The sequence below is a fragment of the Chlorocebus sabaeus genome, chromosome 8, assembly GCF_047675955.1.
Source record: "Chlorocebus sabaeus isolate Y175 chromosome 8, mChlSab1.0.hap1, whole genome shotgun sequence".
In the NCBI taxonomy this organism is placed as follows: domain Eukaryota; kingdom Metazoa; phylum Chordata; class Mammalia; order Primates; family Cercopithecidae; genus Chlorocebus; species Chlorocebus sabaeus.
In genome coordinates this window covers 147487071-147512570 of record NC_132911.1, presented here as the reverse complement: position 1 = coordinate 147512570, position 25500 = coordinate 147487071, and the positions used below count along the sequence as shown (strand labels likewise).

General features: G+C 62.0%; 1 protein-coding gene across 13 annotated transcripts; it reads left to right on the top strand.

Moving 5' to 3' along the window:
- Nucleotides 1-205: 205 nt before the first annotated feature.
- SCRIB (scribble planar cell polarity protein) lies at nt 206-25500 on the top strand. 13 transcript variants are annotated; one of them, XM_038000015.2, is made up of 38 exons: nt 206-791; nt 1902-2019; nt 2124-2202; nt 2294-2383; nt 2494-2550; nt 2646-2709; nt 2916-2990; nt 3059-3203; nt 3621-3739; nt 4647-4846; nt 4918-5084; nt 5174-5304; nt 5386-5511; nt 6247-6414; nt 6941-7357; nt 8571-8633; nt 9295-9384; nt 9819-9896; nt 10870-11193; nt 11291-11350; nt 11470-11745; nt 12157-12267; nt 12373-12666; nt 12741-12929; nt 20870-20980; nt 21062-21118; nt 21283-21357; nt 22421-22483; nt 23106-23189; nt 23352-23468; nt 23575-23734; nt 23806-23956; nt 24036-24221; nt 24307-24449; nt 24527-24564; nt 24696-24770; nt 24990-25041; nt 25121-25500. In XM_038000015.2, exons 1-38 carry the CDS (start codon nt 633-635, stop codon nt 25264-25266), a joined length of 5058 nt encoding a protein of 1685 aa, XP_037855943.1. In that variant the 5' UTR covers nt 206-632; the 3' UTR covers nt 25267-25500. The 13 variants fall into 13 exon arrangements, with proteins under 13 accessions (XP_037855943.1, XP_037855944.1, XP_037855942.1 ...); XM_038000014.2 differs by having other exon boundaries at nt 207-791; nt 11291-11371; XM_038000016.2 differs by lacking the exon at nt 8571-8633 and having other exon boundaries at nt 11291-11371.

The window sequence follows — 25500 nt, the reverse complement described above, 5'->3', positions numbered from 1 at the left end:
GGCGGGCGTGGTCGCTAACCGGGAGGAGGCTGCGCATTGAGATTCGTGGCCAGGGGCCGGCTGAAAACGGCTACGGAGGGCGCGGCCTCTCGTGGACTGTAGCTCCCGCAATCCCACGCGCGGGGCGGGCCCGGTTTCCCGGCAGGCTTTGCGCGGGGCTGCTACGGGTCCTCGGAGGCGACCGCGCGGGGCCTTCTGGGGGCCGCAGTCCGGGCGTACTGGGCGGCGAGGGCCGGACTCGGCTTCCCGACGGGCTGCGCGGCGGCCGGGTGGGTGTCGGCGGGGCAGTCCGGCGGGCAGCGGCGGTTCCGGTGCGGCACGGCGGGCGGACGAGCGAGCGGGACGAGCTGAGTGGGACCAAGCGGGATGCGGAGCCGCCGCCGCCGCTTCCCCCGTCTCCTTAGAGTGTGAGATCTGCCGGGCCGCGCCCCCTGCCCAGGCCCGCAGTCCGAGCATTTCGAGCGCGGGCCGGGCCCAGCGCCGGCCGCGGCCGCGTCCCCGTCCAGTCTCCGGCGGCCCGCCCCCTGCCTGCGCCCCCTCCCCATGCGCGGCGCCCATGCGGACTGAGCCCCGCCCCCCGGCCCCGAGCCCGCCGAGCGCCGCCGCCGGAGCCCGCGCCGCCCACCCGCACCATGCTCAAGTGCATCCCGCTGTGGCGCTGCAACCGGCACGTGGAGTCGGTAGACAAGCGGCACTGCTCGCTGCAGGCCGTACCCGAGGAGATCTACCGCTACAGCCGCAGCCTGGAGGAGCTGCTGCTCGACGCCAATCAGCTGCGCGAGCTGCCCAAGGTGAGCGGCTGCCCGCACCTGCCGCCCAAAGGCGCGTCCCCAGCCCCTGGTTCCGCCGGTGGCAGAATCTGCCCGGGCGAGCCACCGCAGCCTCCAGCCGGCCCTGCTGGTTTGCACTGGCCAGGTCCCCACCCTAGCCAGCCCCACCCTCCTCTCCCAGCCGCCCTGGCTGGCGCAGGTGGCAGCGGTCATCAGGTGCTTGCCTGGGGATAGCGATTGTCACCGCGCCTGGAGGAGGAGCCTGAGAATGAAAACCATGGGGATTCGGGGAGGTCGATGGGATTAGGGTGGAACTTGGATTCAGGTGACTGATGAGTACTACTTGTTGGGCTGTTCTGGAGATGGGGTCCAGGCCTCCTCTCCTTTTCTTCCTGGGTGCAGGGGTGAGTGGGGGAGCTCTCCTGATGTGGCCTTTGCACTCGGATCTGCTCGCTGTTCCTCTTTCTTTGCCCTTGCTTCTCATGGTCAGTTGCTCTCCTCAGGCTGCTCCAAGAAAGGAGGTGGAAACACAGATTAAGAAGTATCTCTTTACTGGAGATGGGGTGTTGAGTGGCCAATACCTAGGGGTTGGGTGTCCCAAAGAATGTGACCCTGCTCTGGCCCTGGCAGTGACAGCACGGTTCTCCGTGGTCACCTGCAGGCTTTACACATAGCACCGTGCCTGTGGTACTCTGCTGTTTTTGTTAACGATTTTAGGGGGAGCACTTGCTGAGTTCTTACTGCAGAACCACGCCAGGCTTGTTATTGGGATACAGTAGCAGAGACCAGTGTGAGCCCCTGGAGGGTGGCAGAAGTGGTTCGGGGCCTGGGTAGGCCGAGATAAGACACAGTGCAGGGGATTGGAGTTTTGTCTGGTCACCAGCAGGTGCCTTCTCAGAGCAGAGGCTGGTGTGAAGAGTGGAGGGAGGTGGACACAGTGGGCATGTGCACCGTGTGTTTCTTTGCTTTTGTTGCCACAAACGGGGTGTCATGGTTAGACCCCAAGATCCTGTGTGACCTGGAGCAGGCAGAGGCCTAGGGACCCTTGGCTTGTGATACCCACGTGTCCAGGAGCTCTTCTCTGCTCTGGAGTGGACTCTGCCACAGAGTCCGTGTCCTCCCTGCCCACAGCCCTTTTTCCGGCTGCTGAACTTGCGCAAGCTGGGCCTGAGCGACAACGAGATCCAGCGGTTACCTCCCGAGGTGGCCAACTTCATGCAGCTGGTGGAGCTGGACGTGTCCCGGAATGGTGGGGAGCCTGGGCAGGGGCTGGGTGGAGTCTGGGGAGTGTCTGCTGGGGCTGCAGACGTTCTGCAGGCCATAGCATCTGTCCACTGTGATCCTCTGTAATAGATATCCCTGAGATCCCAGAGAGCATCAAGTTCTGCAAGGCTCTGGAGATCGCGGACTTCAGCGGGAACCCCCTTTCCAGGTGGGTGGCAGTCTGTGGTGGGGTCGGTAGGGGCTGTGGATGCCACAGCCATGGTCTGGTTGTCCGACAGCTTCTGCTTCCTCCCATCCAGGCTCCCCGATGGCTTCACTCAACTGCGCAGCCTGGCTCACCTGGCCCTGAATGATGTGTCCTTGCAGGCACTGCCCGGGGACGTGGGCAAGTGAGTGCCCTCGCACGTGGAGTCAGGGTGGGATGGGGGGCTTGGATTGGCCCTGCCCGTGCCACCGCTGCCTGCCTTCCTCGTGCCTCAGCCCTTGGTCTCTCTTTTAGCCTTGCCAACCTGGTGACCCTGGAGCTCCGGGAGAACCTGCTCAAGTCCCTGCCAGCGTGAGTGTGACGGGCATTCTCCCAACCGCCAGGGCAGGGCCACGGCCTAGGGACCAGGGCTACATGGCCCCACCCCCACCTTGCTTTCTCTGCAGGTCCCTGTCTTTTCTGGTCAAGCTGGAACAGCTGGATCTGGGAGGCAACGACCTGGAAGTGCTGGTGCGCAGAGGCCTGACAGGGTGGAGACCAGAGGGCGGGCCACGAGAAGCAAGGGCAAAGAAAGGGGGACAGCGAGCAGATCCAACAGCAAGGGGCACATCAGGAGGGCAGGCGGGGGGAGCTGGGCATGGGGCCATGTAGTCTCCTGGGCACGGCACAGCAGGAGGCCCTGCCCCGCAGTCACTATTCTCTGTTCTTTCTTGCAGCCGGACACTCTGGGGGCTCTGCCTAATCTTCGGGAGCTGTGGCTTGACCGGAACCAGCTGTCAGCACTGCCCCCGGTGAGTCAGGGTGGGGCTGGCCCCCTGCTTCGCGCCCATCCGCACTCTGACTCTTCGCCTGCCTGTAGGAGCTTGGGAACCTGCGGCGTCTGGTGTGCCTGGACGTGTCGGAAAACCGGCTGGAGGAGCTGCCTGCTGAGCTCGGCGGGCTGGTGCTGCTCACTGACCTGCTGCTGTCCCAGAACCTGCTGCGGCGGCTGCCGGACGGCATCGGTTAGTGTGCCTGGGGGTGCCCGGGTGGGACGCACAGAGCCTGGCCCTGGGAGGAGCATGAGGCGTTGGGGCCGTGTGTGGTATGGAACATAGGAGGATCCTGAGTCTGCCCAGGCTCTGGGAGCTGTGCCTGAGGAGGGGAGGGGAGGTGGGACCCTGGGGCAGCCCCGAAGGCTGAGGAGGCAGCTGGTGGTGCTGGAGGGGCAGAAGGGTGGGCAGCGTCCCTGGGGCCTGGTGTTTTCTCAAAGGAGGTTGGGTCAGGCTGTGGGGGCAAGGTAGGTAGGGTCCTCCCGAAGTATGGCGGCGGCAAGAGGGGCTGGGGGCCTCGCTGTTTGCCTCGAGAGCGCCTTTAGCCAGGTGGGTAAGGCACGTCTGGGGCCTGTGCTCAGCCGTGTCACCCTGTCTCCCCGGTGCCAGGTCAGCTGAAGCAGCTGTCCATCCTAAAGGTAGACCAGAACCGGCTGTGTGAGGTGACCGAGGCCATCGGGGACTGTGAGAACCTCTCAGAGCTGATCCTCACAGAGAACCTGCTGATGGTAGGGTCCGGCTTGGGAGGCAGAAAGGGCGGGGCCGTCGGGCGTGTGGAACAAGGGCGGGGCATCAGCCTGTGTGCGCTGCTGGGGGGTCCTGGTGGCAGCCTGACTCGTGGAGCCACTCGGGAAGGGCCCTTCTGTCAGAGCGGGAGCATGCTGGCCAGAGTGAGGCGGGGCAGCGAGGCCAGGGCAGGGCCCTTTGCCATTTACTGTGAGGAGTCCAGGTCTTGTCTTTTCCAGCACATGTTGTACCACTGGGGAGTGATCACAGAAGAGGCAGGGATACAAACTGATTTGCCTATAGGGAAGACAGGAGGGGAGTAGGCTGCTCCCCCGGGGGATCTACCTGCCCCTCACGAAGCAAGGCAAGCTGAGGCCCCGGCCGGGTTTCCGGACGATGGTGCTGCCATCCCCAGGCTGGAAAACAGGAGCTAGCTGTGGGTAGGGTGTTCATGGGAGTTTCCATGGGGGCGTTCTCATTGAGGAGAAGGAGAAAGGGATTCTGGGGTTCAGGGCCCTAGGAAGGGGCTGGCCCTGGGCAGGCTGGAACTGGGGGCCTGGGGCGCCCTAGGGATGACAGAGCAGACCAGTGAGGCACCAGACAGGCTCCCAGGGTATAGCCTCGCAGGTAGTCCAGGGAACCCATGGGAAAGGGCCAGGGATGACTCTGGTGGGATGTTTTGGTGGTGGGGACTGAAGGCTGAGGTCAATGGCCAGAGCTTGGGGGCAGAGGGCATGGAGTGGGGTGGAGACAGCCTCTGTGGTCGGCTCCCTGTCCAGGTCTCCAAGGGCTGCGAGGGACCCTGGCTGGAGCTGACCTGGAGTGTCTGTGCCCTCCCCCCAGGGGCTGTCATCTCCTTCCCACCCCTAGCAAGCCCCTAGCGTCCTCTGACCTCCTCTTCCCGGCCAGGCCCTGCCGCGCTCCCTGGGAAAGCTGACGAAGCTGACCAACCTCAACGTGGACCGGAACCATCTGGAGACGCTGCCACCTGAGATCGGGGGCTGCGTGGCACTCAGCGTCCTCTCCTTGAGGGACAACCGCCTGGCCGTCCTGCCGCCGGAGCTGGCCCACACAGCCGAGCTGCACGTGCTGGACGTGGCAGGGAACCGGTGAGTGCCAGCCTTGCCCCACAGGCCAGACTGTGGCCCCAACACCTGCTGACTGCCCGCCTGGCCCGCAGGCTGCAGAGTCTGCCGTTCGCGCTCACCCACCTCAACCTCAAGGCCCTGTGGCTGGCAGAGAACCAGGCGCAGCCCATGCTGCGGTTCCAGACGGAGGATGACGCCCGGACTGGCGAGAAGGTGCTCACCTGCTACTTGCTGCCCCAGCAGCCTCCATCCAGCCTCGGTAGGTTGTTGGCAACTGGTGTTTAGCGCGGGGTGGCCCTCAGGCAGGGCTCGGGGACCAGCCTGGGTCCTGACGCTCACCTGCTGCAGAGGATGCTGGGCAGCAGGGGAGCCTCTCGGAGAGCTGGAGTGATGCCCCCCCAAGCCGCGTCAGCGTCATCCAGTTCCTGGAGGCCCCCACAGGTGATGAGGATGCTGAGGAAGCTGCAGCCGAGAAGCGGGTATGAGGGTGGGGACCTGGGGGGTGAACCTCTGCCTGACCCCTGCCCTGTGGCTGCTGCTCACCCCTGTCCCCACCGCAGGGCCTGCAGCGCCGGGCCACACCTCACCCCAGCGAGCTCAAGGTGATGAAGAGGAGCATCGAGGGACGGCGGAGCGAGTCCTGCCCTTGCCAGCCAGACCCTGGGTCGCCCTTGCCTGCGGAGGAGGTGGGCGTGGAGCCACGGCAACCTGTGGTGGAGCTGTGGTGGTCTGGTCCGTCCTGGGAGTGGGGCTATAAGGGCCAGGGCAGCACAGAGAAGGAACAAGAGATGAGGCTGATGACAGGATTTAGGGACATGGAGCTGCAGGGCCAGCTGGGTGAAGGGGGCCAAGGTGGACATGCAGGTTGTGCTGGGCAGGTCTGTGGGGCTGGAGTATGGGAAGAACCAGAGGTGGGTTTCCCTGGGAGCACGGGGAATGGGGTTTGGTTGTTGGGAAGGGCCTCTGGTGGAACCGGCTAGGGTATCATCGGCACCTGGGAAGGGGTTTGGGGCTGGGACAGAGCAGGCCTGACTCTCCTCTCACAGCTGTGACATGCGTGCTGTGGGTTCCTGGGTGCAACCAAACCAGTCATCTGGGCTGGGGTAGGGTGTGTGGGGCCGTGCATGGGAGGGGAGGAGGCTCATATCGGGCTGGGATACTTCTGGGAACTTGCGTGGTCCTTGTTCATTTTAGGAAAGGCTTTCATTGGGGCTGGGCTGTGGAACCATGGTTTTGCCCACCCTAGGCTTTGGAGGCGTGTGGCTTCCTTGCAGGCTGGGCCAGGGAGCAGCTGTGAGGGTATGGGCCTATTAACAGTGCCTGGTCAGGGCAGTGGGAAGCTGAGGGAAGGACTGCCACATGAGGGGCATCCCAGGTGGCCAGCCTGTGAGTCGGGAGCCTGACCCCACTTCCCACCGCAGGAGAAGCGGCTGAGTGCCGAGTCTGGCCTGAGTGAAGACTCTCGCCCGTCTGCCAGCACAGTCTCTGAGGCTGAGCCCGAGGGCCCATCAGCTGAGGCACAGGGTGGAAGCCAGCAGGAGGCCACGAGTGCTGGTGGGGAGGAAGATGCCGAAGAGGACTATGAGGAGGTATGGATTGGCAGGAAGGGGGCAGGGGGTTGGGCCTGCTGGGTGGGCGCTGCCTCCCCTGTAGGGCCTCAGCTGGGGTCAGTGTTGGTGCAGGCAGTGGCTGGGCCCTGCTGATGCTTCGGGAGCTGCCCTGTACAGAGTGGCTGTGGGTGGTGCAGGGCCGTGCCGTGGAGGTGCCCTGGAGAGCTGCCACCCTAGGTGGGGTGAGGGTCTGCCTTGACAGCTGGGCTCACAGACCCTACCTGCACCCTGGACTCCCTTCTGAATCCCTGTGGTCTCCCTGGTGTCAGGCCTTGGTGCACCCCTTCGTTTCTACCTGGGGCGCCGTGTGTCTCCAGGATGAGCCCCTGGCCCTTTGCTTTTCTCAGGGCTGAGACACGTGCCCCTCACTGGTCAGTTAATGCTGAGTCCTCGTGTGGCAGGGAGCCTTTCAGAGCCCTTGTCTGTGGCCACACTGCTTAGCAGGGCCTTCCTGTGGAAGCACAGCCCCAGAACTGGGGCCACCCTCACCCTTGTGTCTGCACAGCCTGCAGTGCATTTTGCGGAGGACGCACTGCTGCCCGGGGACGACCGGGAGAGCGAGGAGGGGCAGCCTGAGGCCCCTTGGACCCTGCCGGGCGGGAGGCAGCGGCTCATCCGCAAGGACACGCCTCACTACAAAAAGCACTTCAAGATCTCCAAGCTGCCCCAGCCGGAGGCCGTTGTGGCCCTGCTGCAGGGCACGCAGCCCGATGGGGAGGGCCCTGTGGCTCCCGGGGGCTGGCACAATGGCCCCCACGCACCCTGGGCTCCTCGGGCCCAGAAGGAGGAGGAGGAGGAGGAGGAAGAGGGTAGTCCTCGGGAGGAGGAGGAGGAGGAAGAGGAGGAAAACAGGGCTGAAGAGGAGGCCAGCACTGAGGAGGAGGACAAGGAGGGGGCCGTGGCTTCTGCGCCCTCTGTCAAGGTGGGTGTCAGCCTCACCCCTGCCTGACCCAAATCCCCTTGGCCCTCCTGGGCACCCAGGGCTGCGGTAGGGGCAGGGCTGAGGACTGACCCACTGGCCCCTGGCCACCCGGAGAAGATGGTGGACGTGTTGTGAGAGTCGGCATCGTGGCCACTCTCACCAGACCCCAGGCCTGCCCTACCGTTGGTCTCAGTCCGTGCTTGGGGCCCAGGCCTGCCCTGGCGTTGGTCTCAGTCCGTGCTTGGGGCCCAGGCCTGCCCTGGCGTTGGTCTCAGTCCGTGCTTGGGGCCCAGGCCTGCCCTGGCGTTGGTCTCAGTCCGTGCTTGGGGCCCAGGCCTGCCCTGGCGTTGGTCTCAGTCCGTGCTTGGGGCCCAGGCCTGCCCTGGCGTTGGTCTCAGTCCGTGCTTGGGGCCCAGGCCTGCCCTGGCGTTGGTCTCAGTGCCAGAGGCTGCTCTGCTGGCCAGTATTTGCCTGACCTGCTGGCGGGCACAGAGTTCACAGAAACCTGCCCTGGCGTTGGTCTCAGTGCCAGAGGCTGCTCTGCTGGCCAGTATTTGCCTGACCTGCTGGCGGTCACAGAGTTCACAGAAACCAAGCATGGCTGCCCATCCTTTGTGGGCCTCCGGGACCTGTCTGCACATGTAGTGGTCCAAGGGCAGGGTCTGTTCGTCTCCCAAGATCCCTGGGCTCTCCTGGGATCCTCCCTGCGTTAGGCACTGGCTGCAGGCCTGAGGCCCTGACGGCTCTGTTCTGCCTTGTCGGGCCCTCCTGAGGTGCCACACGGGCCTTTGGGGCACCAGTGTGTCCCTCCCTGGCCCTCAAGTCTCCTCCATGGCTCACAAAGGGTTTCACCTGCTGTCTGGGCAAACTCGGATGCCAGGGGGGGTCCCTGGGTCCCACTCCCTTTGCCCTTGATGACACCCCGACCCTGAGTGTGGGCCAAGGGCACAATAGCCGAGGGGGCCTGGAGGGGCCACAGCAGGGACAGCCGGGTGGGGCTCGGCTCAGCTCTGGAGCCCCTGGTGAGCCCTGCTTGTCCCCAGGTGTGCGGTGTCACTCACGTTTCCAGGATGGAGGCGCCTGTGCCAGGGCAGTCGAGGGAGCTTGGTGTGGTCTCCTCTGTCCTTTCTGCTCGTGGCGGGGGCTGGGTGAGGCGGTGGTGGCGGTCTTGGCGGTGGCTAACCTGCATGCCTCGCTGGTCCTGTCCTAACAGGGGGTGTCGTTTGACCAGGCCAATAACCTGCTGATAGAGCCTGCTCGCATTGAGGAGGAAGAGGTCTGTACCACTCTGCGCTCTGGCCGGGCCGCCGCTGGCCTCGCTTCCCGGGCTGGGGCTCGGTCTGTACCGCTCTGCGCTCTGGCCGGGCCGCCGCTGGCCTCGCTTCCTGGGCTGGGGCTCGGTCTGTACCGCTCTGCGCTCTGGCCGGGCCACCGCTGGCCTTGCTTCCCGGGCTGGGGCTCACGCCTCTCCCCGCCCCTGTTGCTTGAGCGCAGATCCCTCCCAAAAGAGCTCTCAGATCGAGCTGGGCTCCAGGATCAGGACACCTCCTGCCTGGGGCAGCCTGTCTTGGCAGGGGCAAGCAGAGAGGCTGGTCTGACTCCCGTCAGCCGCCTGTGGCACTCAGAGCCTTACTTGCCTGCAGAGGCAGTGCAACCCTCACCCTCTGGAGGGTGGCGGGGGGCCTCGGGCCTCCATCACCCAGAGGTGGGCAAGCCCCAGCCCACCACGCTCTGCAGAGCAGTGCCCTCCTGCTGGGGTCTTGGGGCTTCTCCAGCTGGCATCTGTGCTGGCCCTGGCTGGTGAGTGGTATGAGGCCCCATTCAGCTGCCCAGGGAAAAGCTGGAAATAGCGTCTGCACGCTGGTGGGTTCTCCTGCAGAGAGCATAGGCAGCCGCACTGCGGCCCTTCCTGGACACCCCGTTTGTTCTGTTTCCAGCTGACCCTCACCATCCTGCGGCAGACTGGGGGCCTGGGCATCAGCATTGCAGGCGGCAAGGGCTCCACACCCTATAAGGGGGATGACGAGGTGAGCACTGCCCAGGAGGGCCTTTGCACTGCCACCGGCCCATCCCCACCGTAGTTCACACCAGCGGCACACAGGCCCCTTGCCCTGAGAACACTCACACACTCCGTGGACACGGGCTGGGCCCAAGGCACCAACTGTCGTGGGATCCCAAAGTCCAAGGGCAACCTGAGGGTGCCTGGGTCTGTCCTCCCTTCGCAGCCCCTCTTCTCTCACCAGGTGCCTGTGTACCAGGCTTGGGGCCACGAGCCCTTTCTCGGGGTTGACCTGCTCCTTCCCTGACACTCAGGATCCCACAGTGGCTGGAGCGCAGTCTTCCTGCTGGCCAGGGCTAGGGGCTGCTGGGAGTGGGTCTTCCCCTCCTGGGTCTTCTGCAGAAGGGGCAGGACCACGGGCCTCTCTCCCTGGCCCCTGCCAAGCTCATGTCTGTGCCCTAGGGCATATTCATCTCTCGGGTGTCTGAGGAAGGCCCTGCGGCCCGGGCTGGAGTCCGCGTGGGTGACAAGCTCTTGGAGGTGAGTTGGGAACCTCTCAGCCCCAAGTGGCAGCTGTGCCCTCCCGGAGGTACACAGTCCCTGGTATTAGGGTGCTTGGCTGTCTTCTCCCGGCCTCCCCAAGAGTTCCAAGCACAGGACACCAAGACTTCTGGGTGAAGCCACAGAACCTGTAAACCCCAGGAGAGAGCCACCTGGGTAGGAGCCACCTGGGCCCTCCATTGTCACCCTGGCTCCCATCTAGTGCCCTGGTTGCTCATCTTTGTTCTTTGGGCACAGGTGTGTTTTTCTACCAGTGGGTAGGGCAGCAGCTGCACTGGGCACAGTGGCCTTCACAGGAGGGGCCACTCCTGGGCTGACCGAGAGGGGTCAGGCTGCTGGCAGGTCTGGTGGGGTTTGGACCCCGTATGGGAGCCCTGGAGCCCCCGCCTGGGCACCTGGCTGTCCAGCCTGGGCATGGGCATCAGGGGGCTCTAGAGAGGTGTGCGCCCTTCTTGTAGGGACACACTGAGGACAGGCGAGGGCCCTGGAGCCCAGCCAGGAGGCGTCTGTCCAGGGCTCAGATGCTGCATCTGCTGCTCAGCTCTTCTCCTAACCTTTGCATGGGAACTCCTGTTGCTGGGTATTGGGGTGGGGTGTGGGTCAGTAACCCAGCGGTCTCAGGTGTATGTGGGACTGCTCAGATGGGCAGGAGGTATCCAGGAGCAGGGCCATGTGTGTCCTGGCCGTGGGGGCATCTGCCTGCCTCCCGTGGCCAATCTGTGTCCTGGCCCTTGGGCTGCCCACACCGGGTTTCTGAGGACCTGGTAGGGCAGGGGTCAGTGGTGCCCACGAGGAACCTTGTGGGTGAAGGTCTAGGGTGTCAGAGCCTGGGGCCTTTCCCCTTGCCCTGTGCTTCAGTCTCCCCATCCTGAAGGGAGCGTCTGCAGCCCCCAGCGTGTGGCTGTAGGTGGCTGCACTGGGTCCTGACATGCACGTGGCCTCTGGCCCGCAGGTGAATGGCGTGGCTCTGCAGGGCGCCGAGCACCATGAGGCCGTGGAGGCGCTCAGGGGGGCAGGCACTGCCGTGCAGATGCGAGTGTGGCGGGAGCGCATGGTGGAGCCTGAGAACGCGGTCACCATCACGCCTCTGCGACCTGAGGACGACTACAGCCCCCGGGAGCGGCGGGGAGGGGGGCTGCGCCTGCCCCTGCTCCCAGCTGAGAGCCCTGGGCCCCTCCGTCAGCGCCACGTGGCCTGCCTGGCACGCAGCGAGAGGGGGCTGGGCTTCAGCATTGCTGGCGGGAAAGGCTCCACGCCATACCGGGCTGGTGATGTGGTGAGGCCAGGGCTCAGGGCCAGGGAGGGCTGCTCCAGAGCTGGCAGCCACACCCCAGCCTCACCAGCAGCCCTTCCTCCTTCACGCTCCCCTGCAGGGCATCTTCATCTCCCGCATTGCCGAGGGCGGTGCTGCTCACCGTGCGGGTACACTGCAGGTTGGCGACCGCGTCCTCTCTGTGAGTGGGGATAGGGCCCCACCCTGCCCACCGCCCCACCCTGCGCCCTCTGTCCCATCCTACCCTTGGGTCTCCCTGATTCGGGCATGCTCCCACAGATTAATGGAGTGGACGTGACTGAGGCCAGGCATGACCACGCCGTCTCCCTGCTGACTGCTGCCTCCCCCACCATCGCCTTGCTGTTGGAGCGGGAGGCTGGGGGCCCTCTTCCTCCCAGTCCTCCGCCACATTCCTCCTCACTCCCCACCGCTGCTGTTGCCATCACCAGCACCAGCACTGCCAGCATAACCACTGCTACCCCCGGGGAGTCTGGGTTGCCGAGCCTGGCCCCCAGCCTGCTGGCTGCCACCTTGGAAGGGCCATACCCAGTGGAGGTGAGACACAAGCCCCCACCTAGGCACCCACCCAGCTGCAGCCGTGGGCACTGGCCCTCCCAGGACCTGCCCTCTTGCGGCCCTGCAGTCTTCTCTGGGTGGGAAGCCGGCCTGCTCGCCCTTTCCCCTGCAGCCCCTCGAGGTGGGGGCTCTGCCCCACAGCCAGATTCCTCAGTGTGGTCCCCTTGACAGTCTCCTGGCCAGCCACATGGCCACAGTCAGCAAAGATGTTGTCCTCATGCTGTGTGCCTGCCTGGACAGCAGAACACTGGTGGCGCAGAAACCCCCGTGGGCACATCAGGGCAGCCCCCGCCCACCATCCCCACGGACCAGGATGGACTCCTGGGAGCCCTCCCACACCCTTTCCCTGGCCTGACCGAGGCCTGTCCTTGTCCCGCCCCGTATTCCCAGGAGATCCGTTTGCCAAGAGCTGGGGGCCCCCTGGGGCTTAGCATTGTCGGAGGCTCCGACCATTCCAGCCACCCGTTTGGTGTCCAGGAGCCTGGTGTATTCATCTCCAAGGTAAGGCAGCCCATCCGGGCGGTTCTGTGAGAGGCGTACCCATCCCAGGTACCAGCGCAGGTCAGCGTGGCCTCAGCCACCAGCTGCCACCCTTCTCCCTGACAGGTGCTCCCGCGGGGCCTGGCTGCTCGCAGCGGCCTGAGGGTTGGGGACCGCATCCTGGCAGTGAACGGGCAAGATATGCGGGACGCCACGCACCAAGAAGCCGTCAGCGCCCTGCTCCGGCCCTGCCTGGAGCTGTCGCTGCTGGTGCGGAGGGACCCGGCACCCCCGGGCCTACGGGAGCTGTGCATCCAGAAGGCGCCCGGGGAGAGGCTGGGCATCAGCATCCGCGGGGGTGCCAGGGGCCATGCCGGCAACCCCCGCGACCCCACAGACGAGGGCATCTTCATCTCCAAGGTGAGCCACCCCACCCCAGCCCGCCCTGGGTCCCACCCCCCAACAGGTCTCTCCCATTCTACGTCTCCCCACAGGTGAGCCCCACGGGGGCGGCCGGGCGCGACGGCCGGCTGCGTGTGGGTTTGCGGCTGCTGGAGGTGAACCAGCAGAGCCTGCTGGGCCTGACGCACGGCGAGGCGGTGCAGCTGCTGCGTGGTGTGGGCGACACGCTCACCGTGCTGGTCTGCGACGGCTTCGATGCCGGCTCCTCGGCAGCCCTGGAGGTTAGCCATCCCGCCCTGGGAACCAGGCCTCCCTCTGGCCCAGCTCAAGGTGGTGTGAATCGCTGACACCTCTCGGGGCGGGCAACGGGTCCTCTGTGCCTCTGGGTCTGGGAGGTGCTCTGCGGCTCTGCATCAGCCGTGAGGGGTAGGGAGCTGGAGGTAGGGCCCTCCTTTCCTTTCTGCTGAGCTCTGGCTAATCAAGCTGTCCGGAGGCCCAGTCCAAGTAGGATGAGGCATGTGAACGGATGGGGGGAGGGGCATGAGTTTGGGGCACACTATGTGGTCTGGTCCTAAAAGAAGCTGAGCCACTGGTGACTCTTGCAGAGTCCCACCAGGCTGCTAAGGGATGTCTCCGAGCCCTGCCCACAGCCCACCAACCAGGTAGACTCGTCGGGAGTCTGAGGGTCCCCGCTCCTGTGTCCAGTGGCACCTTTCTCCTCTCAGCCCATCCTTGGGCCATGCCTGACTCCAGCGAGCCCCTCTGGTGACCCTTCAACAGAGAGCTCCCTCCCCAAGATCTCCTGCCCAACTGCTGGTCCGTCACTTCCTGGACTCCAGAGCAGAAGCCCAGACTGGGAGTTGGGATGTGAGGTGGGGCCCCAGGAGTCCTCCCTAGCAGCACGGCCTGAATCCTGGAAAAGCCTGGCCTCTGTCAGGGGGCTCCTATCTCCCTCCTGTCGTCTTCCCCATGCCATCCCAGGGGGTCTGCAGCAGGCCTCAGCAGCTTCCAAGGGCTCTTCACCGGTGCCAGGGTGTGCAGGCTGGCTTCGCACCAGAGTGGGCTGTAGGGCCGCAAGAGGGTGGGTCCTGGAGGGCCGGCACCCATAGCTGAAGCTGGGTGGATGCCTGGGCGGGGACATGTGTCTTCACCTGGAGGGGCCACCTGCTCCTCCCAAAGGGTATCCCTGCTGCTCACACAGGTCCACAGGGGGCAGGTGATTGTCACCTCTCCCCACCAGCACACATGGCTTCCTCTCCGTAACAGCCTCTGGGATGGGGCGGCCCCTCACATGGTTCTGTCTTGCAAGGGATCTCTGGGATGGTGGCTTTAGGCTGACAGCCACGGAGTGCGTCCTGACCCACAGCCAGCGTGGGGGCCCCTGGTAGGAAGTGCATTCGTAGTTTTCGCTCCACAGCTGGACGTTGGGCTTGGGGCGGGCTTGGGGCTGGGCCCGGACCAGCCCTCACCCACCTCCCCTCCTGTCCTTGAGGGAGTCCTGGTGGTTTCCAGGGAAGGATTTATCTGAGGACTCAAGCCCTGAACCATCTGGTTCTCAGAAAGGGCCTTGCCTTGTATTTACTTATTTCAAGTGGATGTCTAAACATGTTTTATTTGATATATTTACTCATGAAGTTTTTGTCAGAGAAAGAGAGAGCACACGCTCCCTTGGGGAAGAGAGAGGTATGCAGAAGGCAGGACTAGCGCTGTGTCTGTAGCCGGCATGTGTCCACGTGCGGCGCTGCTGTCAGCCACCGGTTTCCTTGCATCTGGCCGGGTCCCCCACGAGCCTGCCATGACACACCGGAGGGGCAGGGGTCTCAGATCTCACACTCTGGCCAGCGACGGACAGAGCCACCACACTCTCCCTGGTGTTGGGGGCAGATACCGTTTCTGCTGTGTTGGGCAGGCCAGGGGCCCCGAGCAGTGGGGCTGAGAGCTGCGATCCAGCTCCCCTTCCCCATCACGGCTGCCTCTTTCCCGCCTCCATCCGTCTTCCCGTGGGCTCGTTGTCCGCCCCAGCACTGCCCTTGCCCTCTGTTGTTGCCCTGGCTCCCGTCCAGCGCCCTGGTTACTCATCTTGGTTCTGTGGGTACAGGTGTGTTTTTCTCCGGCTCTTGCTTATGTTTTTCTTTAAAAAATGGGATCTTTTGAGTTACAAAAATCTCAATTTTTAAATTCAGTCTTATGACTCCTTTATGACTTTCAGATTCTGGTTTTTTCCTTGAGAAGATCTTCCCTACTGCAAGATTACAAAAACATTGTCTCGTTTTCTTCTAGTATTTCTGGAAGTTTAAACAACATACAGCTCCGTGGTTCACCTGGAATTGCTTTGACGAGGTCTCGCTTGTCACCTAGGCTGGAGTGTGGTGGCACAATCACAGCTCACTGCAGCTTCCGCCTCCCGTGCTCAAGCCATGTCCCCACGCCCAGCCCTGGAATTGTTTTGCAAGTAACTGGATGCGTAGCTGTCCCCACAGTATTGATTGAATAGTCTGTCGCTTCCCCAGTGATTTGGGGGAAATGTGGCCTTATTGTGTTCAGTTCCTGTGGGCTCCAAGCTCTGTTTCTGGACGTGGTCCCAGGGAGTTGTGAGCTGCTTCTGGGCCACACGTTTAAATGCCTCACTTTGTAGCAGGTCTCATACCTAATCCTCATCAGCAAAGTCACCCATTCTTTTTTCTTGTCTTGAAAAGTTTCTATGGTCATGTGTTTTCTCTTGCAAATGAACCTGCCGAGTTCCATGCAAAAACCGACCGGAATTCTAGGATTTCACGTACATGTATGTATATACACATTTTGAGAAAGGGTCTCACTCTGTCACCCAGGCTGGAGTAGTGGCGCAGTCGCTGCTCACTGCAGGCTCTACCTGCCGGGCTGAAGCGATCCTCCCACCTCAGCTTCCCAAGTAGCTGGGACTACAGCTGCACCACCACACCTGGCTCACTGTTTTCTGTAGAGACGGGCTTTTGCCATGTTACCTAGGCTGGTCTTGAACTCCTGGGCTCAAGTGACTTGCCTACCTGACCCCCCAAAGTGCTGGGGTTCCAGGCATGAGCCCTGCGCCCAGCCTTGGGGTTATCTTTATGTTGAGTTTTTCTCCAGGGTGTCCCCAGGTGGCTCTTGCTTTCCTGGTAATTCTCATCAATCCTCACCTGGATTTATAAGTCTGCTTCACCTCTTGGCAGAAGCCCGGTCACCCTTCCCACCTCGGGCCTCTCCTGTTTCCCCTCCTGCAGAGCCCCTGGTCCTGTGGAGGTGGGGGCTTGCTCTAAGGGACTTTCATCTTATAGTGTGACATTTGCTGTAGACTCTTAAAACGTTTTTTAAATTGATTGGGGGGGTGCTATTTCTATTTATAACCTGTAAGAATTGTTATCTGAAGCAGGTGTTGAGTTTTCTGAAGTCCTCTTATCTGCTAAGTAGGGTTGGTTCGGCCCATGGAGGTTTCATCAGCAGGCTTGGGGCTTGAGAGAGAGGAGCGGGTTTCACACATCAGGAGTCCACGCCATGTCTAGCTTCTTGGCTTCCCACAAAAAGCTCGGCAGCCGTGGCGCGACCAGGCCTGTGCTCCCACGGGACCTTCTGTTTCTGACTCCAGAGCATGGGCGTGGGGGGGCTTCAATTGGTGACCCTTCCCCATTTTTCTTAGGCCACTGGACTCATCTGTGTGTGTCCGCCTGGCCCTGCGGGCATCGGTTTGCCCGTTGGGTTCCATAACTTTCTTCTCACTATGTAAGCCCATCTTGGCATTGGCTCAGGAGTGCCTGCACATCCTCAGCACTCTGGAGCAGTGGCCCATGTTTGTTTGTCAGAGCTTAAGTCTCCTGCATTCTAGTACTGTGCATTTTTGGGGGTCATGCATAGTTCATCTAAGCCTGGCCCTCACTAGCTGTCGGGCCTTGGGTGGGCGCTTGACTTTACTCCTCAGTCTCCTCGTCTGTACAATGGGTCACCCACGGTGCCTGCTTCTCGGGGTCGAGAGGATTGATTCAGTAAAGACCTGCCTCGCCATGGTCGGCGCCAAGACCCCTGCGCAAACCTCGGTGGCTGTGCGCTGTCTGAGAGGACTTGCCCGCTACCCCGCGTGTTTGGCATGAGGATGCAAGTCCTCTCCCACTGGGCCCCTCCTTTGCAGTCACCTCCCTCTCGGCCCTGCTGTCCGTGTCCTCTTCCTCCTGGTCATGCTGACCAGGGTCCTGTGTGTTGATAGCCTTTTCAGAGCCAGCTTCTGAATACTGATCAGGACCACCTCTCCCTTGTCATCATCACCATTACAAATAAAACTTCAGAAGAGACTGCCCTTTCTTTTGGCATTTCCTTGATTTCCGCTCTCAGGAAGAATCCTTCAGTCTTTCCCACTGCATCTCCGGCTTTTAACATTCCTGTAGATCTGTCTATAAAGAAGAGATCACTAGCTCTGTTTCTGTCCTGATGTGAGCTCCTGCAGGAAAGACCTACGAAGATCAAATGCTTGGTTCTTCCCTTTGTCAGTTTTTAGAATAACAGGCTGGGGCCCTGGAATCTTCCAAAGGTGGTTCCTGAGGTGTCTTTCTGTTTTTAGGGTTTTCGTGAACTCATGAGTCTTTGTTTTCCTGATGGGTTTCAACATAGCGTTCCCTTGATGTCCCTTGATCAGGCAACGAGGCCCTGCATCCCTGTGGCATGACCCTGTCATTCCTCAGCTGCTTTGACAAGGCATTCTTTGTATCACCTGTCCCAGCCCTGGATTCCACCATTTTTGTGTGGGACCTCACCCCTCTTGGCAGTAGCTGGGTGTAGAGCTCCTAGCCGTGGGACCTGGCCCCTCTCTGTGGGAGCCGGGTGTTGGGCTGCTAGCTGTGGGACCTGGCCCCTCTGGTTGGGAGCTGGGTGTAGGGCTCCTAGCCATGGGCCGGGTGTGCTCAGGACTCAGGCACTGCCTGCGGCCTCTGCAGCAGATGCAGACTGAGAGGTGGATGTTTTTAGAAAGAGAAAAAATCATGAGTTTGTACTGTTATATTTAACTCATTTAAGATTACAGGGTTTTTACTAACTTTTGTGATTTTCTACTTTTTCTCATGAAATCTTTCCTTAATTTCAGAATTAGCTGAGTGTGGTGGCATGTGCCTATAGTCCCAGCTACTCAGGAGGCTGAAACAGGAGGATCACTTGAACCCAGGAATTTGAGTCCAGACTGGGCAAGACAGACTCTATAAAACAAAAGCAGCAACACCAGTGGTACGACTGAGAGCAGGAGCGTGGAGAGGGGCTGAGTTCCTGGCAGCTGCTTCCTGACGGTTCACCCTGCTGGGACGTGCAGTCCGCATCCTGTGTTCTCAGCCACTTGAGATCATTCTGTGGTTTTGCTACCAACCTGATACACAGTTGGGCTGATTCCTTTCAGCTTTTAGGGTGACTTTTTAAAAATCTTTTTTTTTTTTTTTTTTGAGATGGAGTCTCACTCTGTTGCCCAGGCTGGAGTGCAGTGGCATGATCTCGGCTCATTGCAACCTCCACCTCCCGAGTTCAAGCAATTCTCCTGCCTCAGCCTCCCAAGTAGCTGGGATTACAGGCGTCTGCCACCACAAAAAATCTGTTTCTTAATTGTGTAAATATTCACATGGTTCCTAAGCTGAAATTATATAGAGTCACTTCAGAAGACCAGCCTCCATCTCTGTTCCGAGGCCACCATCTTTATTCATTTTGGTTTATTCTGCCATTTCTTTCTGAAAAATATAAGCACATATATAAATGAATTTTAAACTTAGAGAAAAGTTGCAAAAACAGGACAAAGAACCTGTGACACTCAGCCCTATTCATGACTCAGCCACTGCGCGGGATGCGCTCTGTTGCGGGAGCCTCCCTCTAGTCTCCACTCAGCCCTATTCATGGCTCAGCCACTGCGCAGGACGCACTCCATTGTGGGAGCCTCCCTCTAGTCTCCTTCGGGTGGAGTGTGCCTGTCTCTGCTGATTCCTCTGACCTTGACACTTCTGGTGGGCATAGGCTCTCCCTGCTTCCGGCGGTGATTGCCCCCACGCTGGGTCTGATGCCCTAACAGGCTTCAGCGTGTGCATCTTGGCCGGGATTATCACAGAGCTACCATGTGTCTCTGTGCCTCCCACCAGGGCTCACTCTGATGCTCTGAACCACGAGGTCAGCCAGGTTTCCCCCTGCAGTTACTCCTGCCCCTTGAAATCTGCAAGTGTGGGAGGTACTTTCAGAGCACATAACAGGCTGTTTCTCATCCAGCTTCACCTGTGAGCCTCAGCACCTTGATGGTTCTGAGCAGGCCCCGAGGTGGTTGGCGACAGTCCTAACCCACCACTCCCACACTCATCAGGCAGCTTCCTGCCACCGAGCTTTCCCTTTCTCCCAGTTTACGTGTGTCTGCTTACCTGTTCACGTGAGCTCACGAGGGAGCCCATTTCATTAACAAGTGAGCTTCCATTTTATTTCATGGGCGACAGCAGTTTACCATCGTAATTTATTTTGATGCTTAAATTGTCCCAGACTTGGCCCACAGAAGGGGCTTGAGGACCTGAGTCATTCTGATACAACCTCCCCACTCTCAGCACCTCCTCACCTTCTGCCTCCAGCCTCCAGGATGTGCTGGGCTTCTCTCCTTGCCCTGCCCAGCCCTAGAGTCGGCCATTTCTCTCAGGAGCGCTGGATCCTTTTAGTGGAGAGTGACACTTAGAAGCTGCGCTCTGGCCCTGGACCTAGCGTTCTTGGGGCATCGTCTCAGGACCTCCCGGGGGCCAGAACTAGAGGGTAAGGGGGCATGCCAGTCATTCCCGAGGTTATTCCTGGAATGATGGAAGAGGATGAGCTCACCCGTGGCTGTCAGAGTCAGCACCCTGGTCTGCCTTTTCTGTGTTTGAGCAGCTCTCTCTGACAAGAGAGGCCGGGCTGCCTGTGACCTTGCTTCCCACTCTGCCAGCCCCCCTGCCTCTCTTGGACCTGTCCAGTGGCTTTTTGACTTAAGTTATTTCAGAAACTGAGAAGACAGGCACCTTGTTTGTTGTTTGTCCTCCTAGTTCTGTGAGAGCCTGAAAGACATAGTTAAGTCTCCCTGTATAACTGTGCTTTTATGACGCTCTCGTGTTTCTACTAGTCTGCTTTCTGTGTTTAGCTGCTTCCTTGTTGAGCGCTTACAGTTGATGATGATTGTATCATCATTGTAAATAGCATCTTTTGTGGTGACAGCATCCCTCTGCCTGCTTGACAGCTGTGACCTCACATCCTGTCTCCCCTGGCCTAAGCAACCCCTCTCTGCCTCCCGTGTGTTTGCCTGCCCTCTCTTTGCCTTCCCCTTACCATTTCAGTTGTGTTTTTAACCAGCAACAGCATAGGGCTGGGTTTGTCCTTCAGGCCACATTGAGAGCGCCTTGATTTCGCAGGGACCCCGTCCATGATGAGCGTGATGAACAATGCCTATCTCCACTGTGCTGCCTCTTCTGGCTGCTGCTGGCGGTGGGGGCTTGAAGCAGTCCCATTGCCCCCCTTGGGCTTGGAAGTGAGCTCTTCCCATGGTTCCGTCTGCCCGTGTTAACCCCAGGCTCAGGATCCAAGTACATCTTGTGTCCAGCCGGAAGCCCCTGCCTGTCCTGGTCCTGTCTCCTTGGCCCTCCTCTGCCCTGCCTGAGCTCCCTGGGCGCCTTTCCTTTCTAGACTCCCCCTCTGCCCTGCCAGTCACTGGTTTGGAATAGGTCACTGAGCTCTGTAGAGTGCAGACTGGCCAGGCCTCCTGCATGGTGTCCTTTGTTTCAGAATCCCTGCCCAGCACTCACGCTGGGGTCTGGAGCCAGCCTTTCCACCTGAGGGGGCCACTCTGTGCCATCAGTTCCAGCATCCACTACTCACGCCCCTCCTTCCCCCATCTTGGTGGCTGTCAGTTCTTCCTGGGGGTGACTTTACATAGTCAGCAAAGTGGCAGGCATCTTTGCTGTGAAGAGATTGCTCTTCACAATCTCGCCTAGTGCAGACATGACCACGTCCACAACAGCCTTGTGAGCTGTAATGGGGACGGACCGGGGACAGACAGTACTGCAGCATCCTGGGGGGGGGGTCCAGTAGAATGCCCTCCAAGGCTATCCCAGCCATGCGGTCAGCCCTGCTGAGGGATGCAGCTCCTGTGTTCACTGTTGCTGGCTATTCTGGGCTGGGGCCCCATCCTGCCCCAGAGTTGGGACCCGGGCTGCAGTCCTCACTTCTCAGCCCACACCCCTCTTCTCAGGTGTCCCCAGGTGTCATTGCCAACCCCTTTGCGGCGGGCATCAGCCACCGGAACAGCCTGGAGAGCATCTCTTCCATCGACCGGGAGCTGAGCCCTGAGGGCCCAGGCAAGGTCAGAGGTGCCTGCAGCTGGCAGCCCCAGGGCCAGGGAGCCCAAGGCCGGTGGTGCCTGACGGGTCTGCTCTGCTCACAGGAGAAGGAGCCACCTGGACAGACCCTGCACTGGGGGCCCGAGGCCACAGAAGCCACGGTGAGTGTGGTTGCCCCGCCCCCTCCCATCAGGGCACTGGAGCGGGGTGCACATTGCCTGTGGGGTGCTGGGTAGTAACCCCGAGGACTCCCTCTCATGCCCTGTGCTGGCCGGGTGCCGCCATGGAGCTGCTCCTGCTAGTGCTGTGTCCACTCTGCCCCCAGGGTCGGGGTCTGCAGCCCCTGAAGCTGGACTACCGTGCCCTGGCTGCCGTGCCCAGCGCTGGTGGCATGCAGAGGGTCAGTGCCCAGTGTGCAGTGCCCCCCACCTCCGTCCTGTTGTCCTGTTCATCAGCCACCGCAGGACGAACGCCAGGGCCGTTGGGGAGGGAAGCTTTGGGGGGGGGCTGGGATGGGAGGAGGCCACGTCTGACCTGCAGGCTACCCCAGCCTGTCACGTGCTTGTCACCCTCATTCTTGATCCAAGCCATGTTGGTGCTGCCCCACCCACACGCTGAGCTGCGGATGGGTGACATAGGCCGAGGACCTTCTTGTAGTCACCGAGCAGGCCGGGGTGGCAGCGTGAGAGCTTCACCTGCTGGCTGGAGGCGGAGGCTCCTGGGGGATTGGGCAGGCACATGGCACCAAGGGGAGGACGGGCTGGAGCAGCTGGAGGGGCAGGTGCTGGGGACAGGCAGGAGGATATGCAGGCCCTTCCCTCCCCTTAAAGATACAAATAACCCTCCCAGAGGGTGTGCCCCGCCAGCCCACCAAATGTGAGTGACTGAGGGATGGGCTCCGCCAGACCCTGGCCAAGCGGTGGAGTGGTAGTGAGGGGCCAGGCAGCGTCTGGGGCTCAGGCAGGCCATTCAGGGGCTCTTGGGACCCGACCCTGCCTCCTCTGGCCATGGACTACGCTGAGAGGGAGGCTCCCAGGAGGCCCTTCATCCTCATGAACAACAGCACAGCCATGGGGGCAGCGGTCAGGGTGCCACTTGAACCCTGAGGGCCTCACACTGCAAGTAGGGGCTCCCCACCGGCATCTCTGTCCCCGGCCCCTCCCCTGAGCCCTCCCTGCTCTCTCCTCCGGCTGTCCTGTCCGCGCCCATCTCTCCTGCAAAGCTCCAGCCAGCACACTGCCGTGGAGACGGCAGCTGCCCAGCCCAGGCCCCCACATCCTGTGGGGACGGGAACGAGCCCCTCCTTGCTGACCGAGTGTCTGGGGCGTCGCCTGGGCTATAGTCAGGTTGGGGAACTGAAGGGCTTCTGTGCCTTCCAGGCAAGCTCCAGGCCCCCCCAGTCCCTCCTCCTCCGGGACCACAGCCCTGCCCAGCCTCACCCCACCCACTGCCTACTTCTCCAGGTACCATCTGGAGCAGCTGGAGCGAAGATGGCCGAAGCCCCCTGCTCCCCTAGTGGCCAGCAGGTGAGTGTCCCAGGTTAACGGGCGCACCCCATGGCGGGTGGAGGGCAGAGCAGATGGCTGCTGTGCACAGGGCCCCTCTTCCAGGGACGGGGTCAGGGGCTGGCGTGGGGTGCCATTGACTCTGGTCTTCCCTCTGCTACCATGGGGCCTCCTGTGTGAGGACAGCCAGGGACACTTTCCTGGCCAGAGCTGCCTGGTGATGGGGTGGGGGGCCTGAGCGTGCTGTTCTTGGAGGGGCTTAAGCTCCTGAGACCCCGGTCAGTGTCTTGGGCCCAACGCCTCCCAGGACCCACCTGCCGCACCCCTTCCTGCCTTTTGTCTGGGAGTCCTTGCCCCCCCCACTATTGGCACCTCCCCCAACACACTGCCACGTGAGAGTGGAGGTGGCAGCACCCATGAGACCCAGCTCAGCCCCTCACAGGCAAGATGTCAGCCCCACCCAGGTCTCCTCTCTCTCTTTCTCTCTCTCTCTCCTCCCCCCTCCCTCCCCCTCCCCCACTGCCTCTCTCTCCCCCCCTCCCCCTCTCCCCCTCTCTCCCTCCCCTTGTCTACCCCCATTCCTTGCCTTGTACCCCTGATCCTGCTCTCCTCTTCCCCCGCCACCGCCACCTGCCTTTTTTAGACAAAACCAGGGGTGATCCAGCCATTGGCTCAGGCGTGGCCAAGGGGCTCCCCAGCCCTCAGGGGCAGAGGTTGTCCCCACTCCGTGAGTGCTCTGTCCCATGGGTGGGGGTGGCAGAGCCTCCTTCCCTAGCAGGATGGTGGGTGGGGATCAAAGGCAGGCAGTGGGGACAGCCAGTGGCGAGTTGAGCACAGCTGCAGCCCTGACAGCTGCCCCAGCGTAGCTCACAGGAGCCCCACCCCCCAGCCGCCTTCCCCGCCTTCCCCGCCTTCCCCGGATGAGCTGCCCGCCAATGTGAAGCAGGCCTACAGGGCCTTCGCGGCTGTGCCCACTTCTCACCCTCCTGAGGACGCCCTCGCCCAGGTGTGTGGGAGCAGCACTCCTCCCTGCTGCGCATGGTTGGGGTGGGTGCTCAGGCCCCAGTGTCCCGGAGGAATGCCAGCCAAACCTCAAGGTTCGCTCCCCCCAGCCCCCCACACCTGGACCTGCAGCCTCCCCAGAGCAACTGTCCTTCCGGGAGCGGCAGAAGTACTTTGAGCTGGAGGTGCGCGTGCCCCAAGCTGAGGGCCCTCCTAAGCGTGTGTCCCTGGTGGGTGCTGACGACCTGCGGAAGATGCAGGAGGAGGAAGGTGAGGGGCATGGAAGTGGGGTGGGGGCGGGTCTAGGCTGGCCCGGGCTGACACACCCTGCCCTCGGGCAGCCAGAAAACTACAGCAGAAGAGAGCGAAGATGCTGCGGGAGGTGGCAGAGGCTGGGGCCGAAGCGAGGCTCGCCCTGGACGGGGAGGTGCTGGGCGAGGAGGAGCAGGAGGATGAGGAGCCACCTTGGGCTGGCCCGAGCCCCTCCTCAAGGTGAGCACCCGCCCACCAGATGCCCCCAACTCACCCCACGTGCCCCCCACACACACAGCACGTTCTGTCCCTTCCCCAGGCAGAGCCCAGCGTCCCCCCCACCCCTGGGAAGCGGCGCCCCGGTGCGGACGGCCAAAGCTGAGCGGCGCCACCAAGAACGGCTGCGCGTGCAGAGTCCGGAGCCACCAGCACCCGAGCGTGCCCTGTCCCCTGCCGAACGCCGGGCCCTGGAGGCTGAGAAGCGTGCACTGTGGAGGGCAGCCAGGTAAGCCCCGCCTGGGGTCCCCACCCCGCCCTGCCGTCTTTCCCTGCTCCTGCCCCGAGTCACCCCTGCCCGCTGTTCTCTGCAGGATGAAGTCGCTGGAACAGGACGCTCTCCGAGCACAGATGGTCCTCAGCAGGTCCCAGGAGGGCCGGGGCGTGCGGGGGCCCCTGGAGCGACTGGCCGAGGCCCCTTCCCCTGCACCCACCCCGTCGCCCACCCCTTTGGAAGGTCCGTGGGTAAGGGCAGGTGCGGGGGGTCAGCCTGCTGCTTGGGCTGCTTCCAACGCCTGCTTCTTGTCCCCCTAGACCTCGGCCCCCAGACCAGCACCTCCCCGGGACGCCTGGTGAGGAGCCGGTGGCTATGCCCTCCCTTCACCCCCAAGACATGGGGGGGGTCTGGCCTGCCCCCACCCCCGTGGCCCTCACCCCCTCTTCCTCTCACTCTCTGCCTCTCCCCTCACGCTGTCCTTTCAAGCCCTTGTCTGGAAAGAAGTTTGACTACAGGGCCTTTGCAGCCCTGCCTTCTTCCAGACCTGTCTATGACATCCAGGTACCTGGCCTCCAGGCCTCTGCATGCCTGCCACCCCGTCCGTGCCTGCCACCGCCTCCATCCGCTCCCGCAGGGCCTCCCCGCGTTCTGCCGTGGCCCTGCTTCTCCATCCCCCTCCCCCCTTCAGCCGGGCTCTGTGGGCCTCAGGGCTGGGAGCCCACATGTGGGTGGTTTGGGGCAGGGGTGGCGCCGGCCTGATCAACACTCTCCCCATCACAGTCGCCGGACTTTGCTGAGGAGTTGAGGTCCCTGGAACCATCTCCCAGCCCTGGTGAGTTGGGGCCGGGCTGGGTGAACTCCCAGGAGCCCAGCTGCCCTCAGCTCACTGCCCGCCTGTCCCTGCCCGCCAGGCCCACAGGAGGAGGATGGAGAAGTGGCTCTGGTGCTTCTAGGCAGGCCCGCTCCTGGCGCCGTGGGCCCTGAAGATGTGGCGCTCTGCAGCAGCCGTCGCCCCATAAGGCCTGGGCGCCGTGGCCTGGGCCCTGTGCCCTCCTAGAGGAGCAGGCGCCTCCCCCAGACTTGGGGTGGGGGCCCTGCCAGCTCCAGCACCACCCTTGCCCCAAGTCTTTTAACCTGGGTGTTAGCATTTTAAAGAGACCCCGCAGGAATTCTGGCCTCTGACTAACTGCCCCACCCCAGCCGAGACCTCGGCGAGACTGTAACTAGTGATGTTTGTACAACCAAAGACTCTATTTTGTGGTTTAAGGAGAATAAAGTTGACTACATTTTA

Bases quoted from the DNA above. Each gene is read 5' to 3' on its own strand.
- SCRIB (XM_038000014.2), top strand. From the start codon at position 633: ATGCTCAAGTGCATCCCGCTGTGGCGCTGCAACCGGCACGTGGAGTCG. The intron at 5,085-5,173 runs GTAGGTTGTTGG...CACCTGCTGCAG, and splicing joins GCAGCCTCCATCCAGCCTCG to AGGATGCTGGGCAGCAGGGG. The intron at 12,268-12,372 runs GTAAGGCAGCCC...TCTCCCTGACAG, and splicing joins CTGGTGTATTCATCTCCAAG to GTGCTCCCGCGGGGCCTGGC.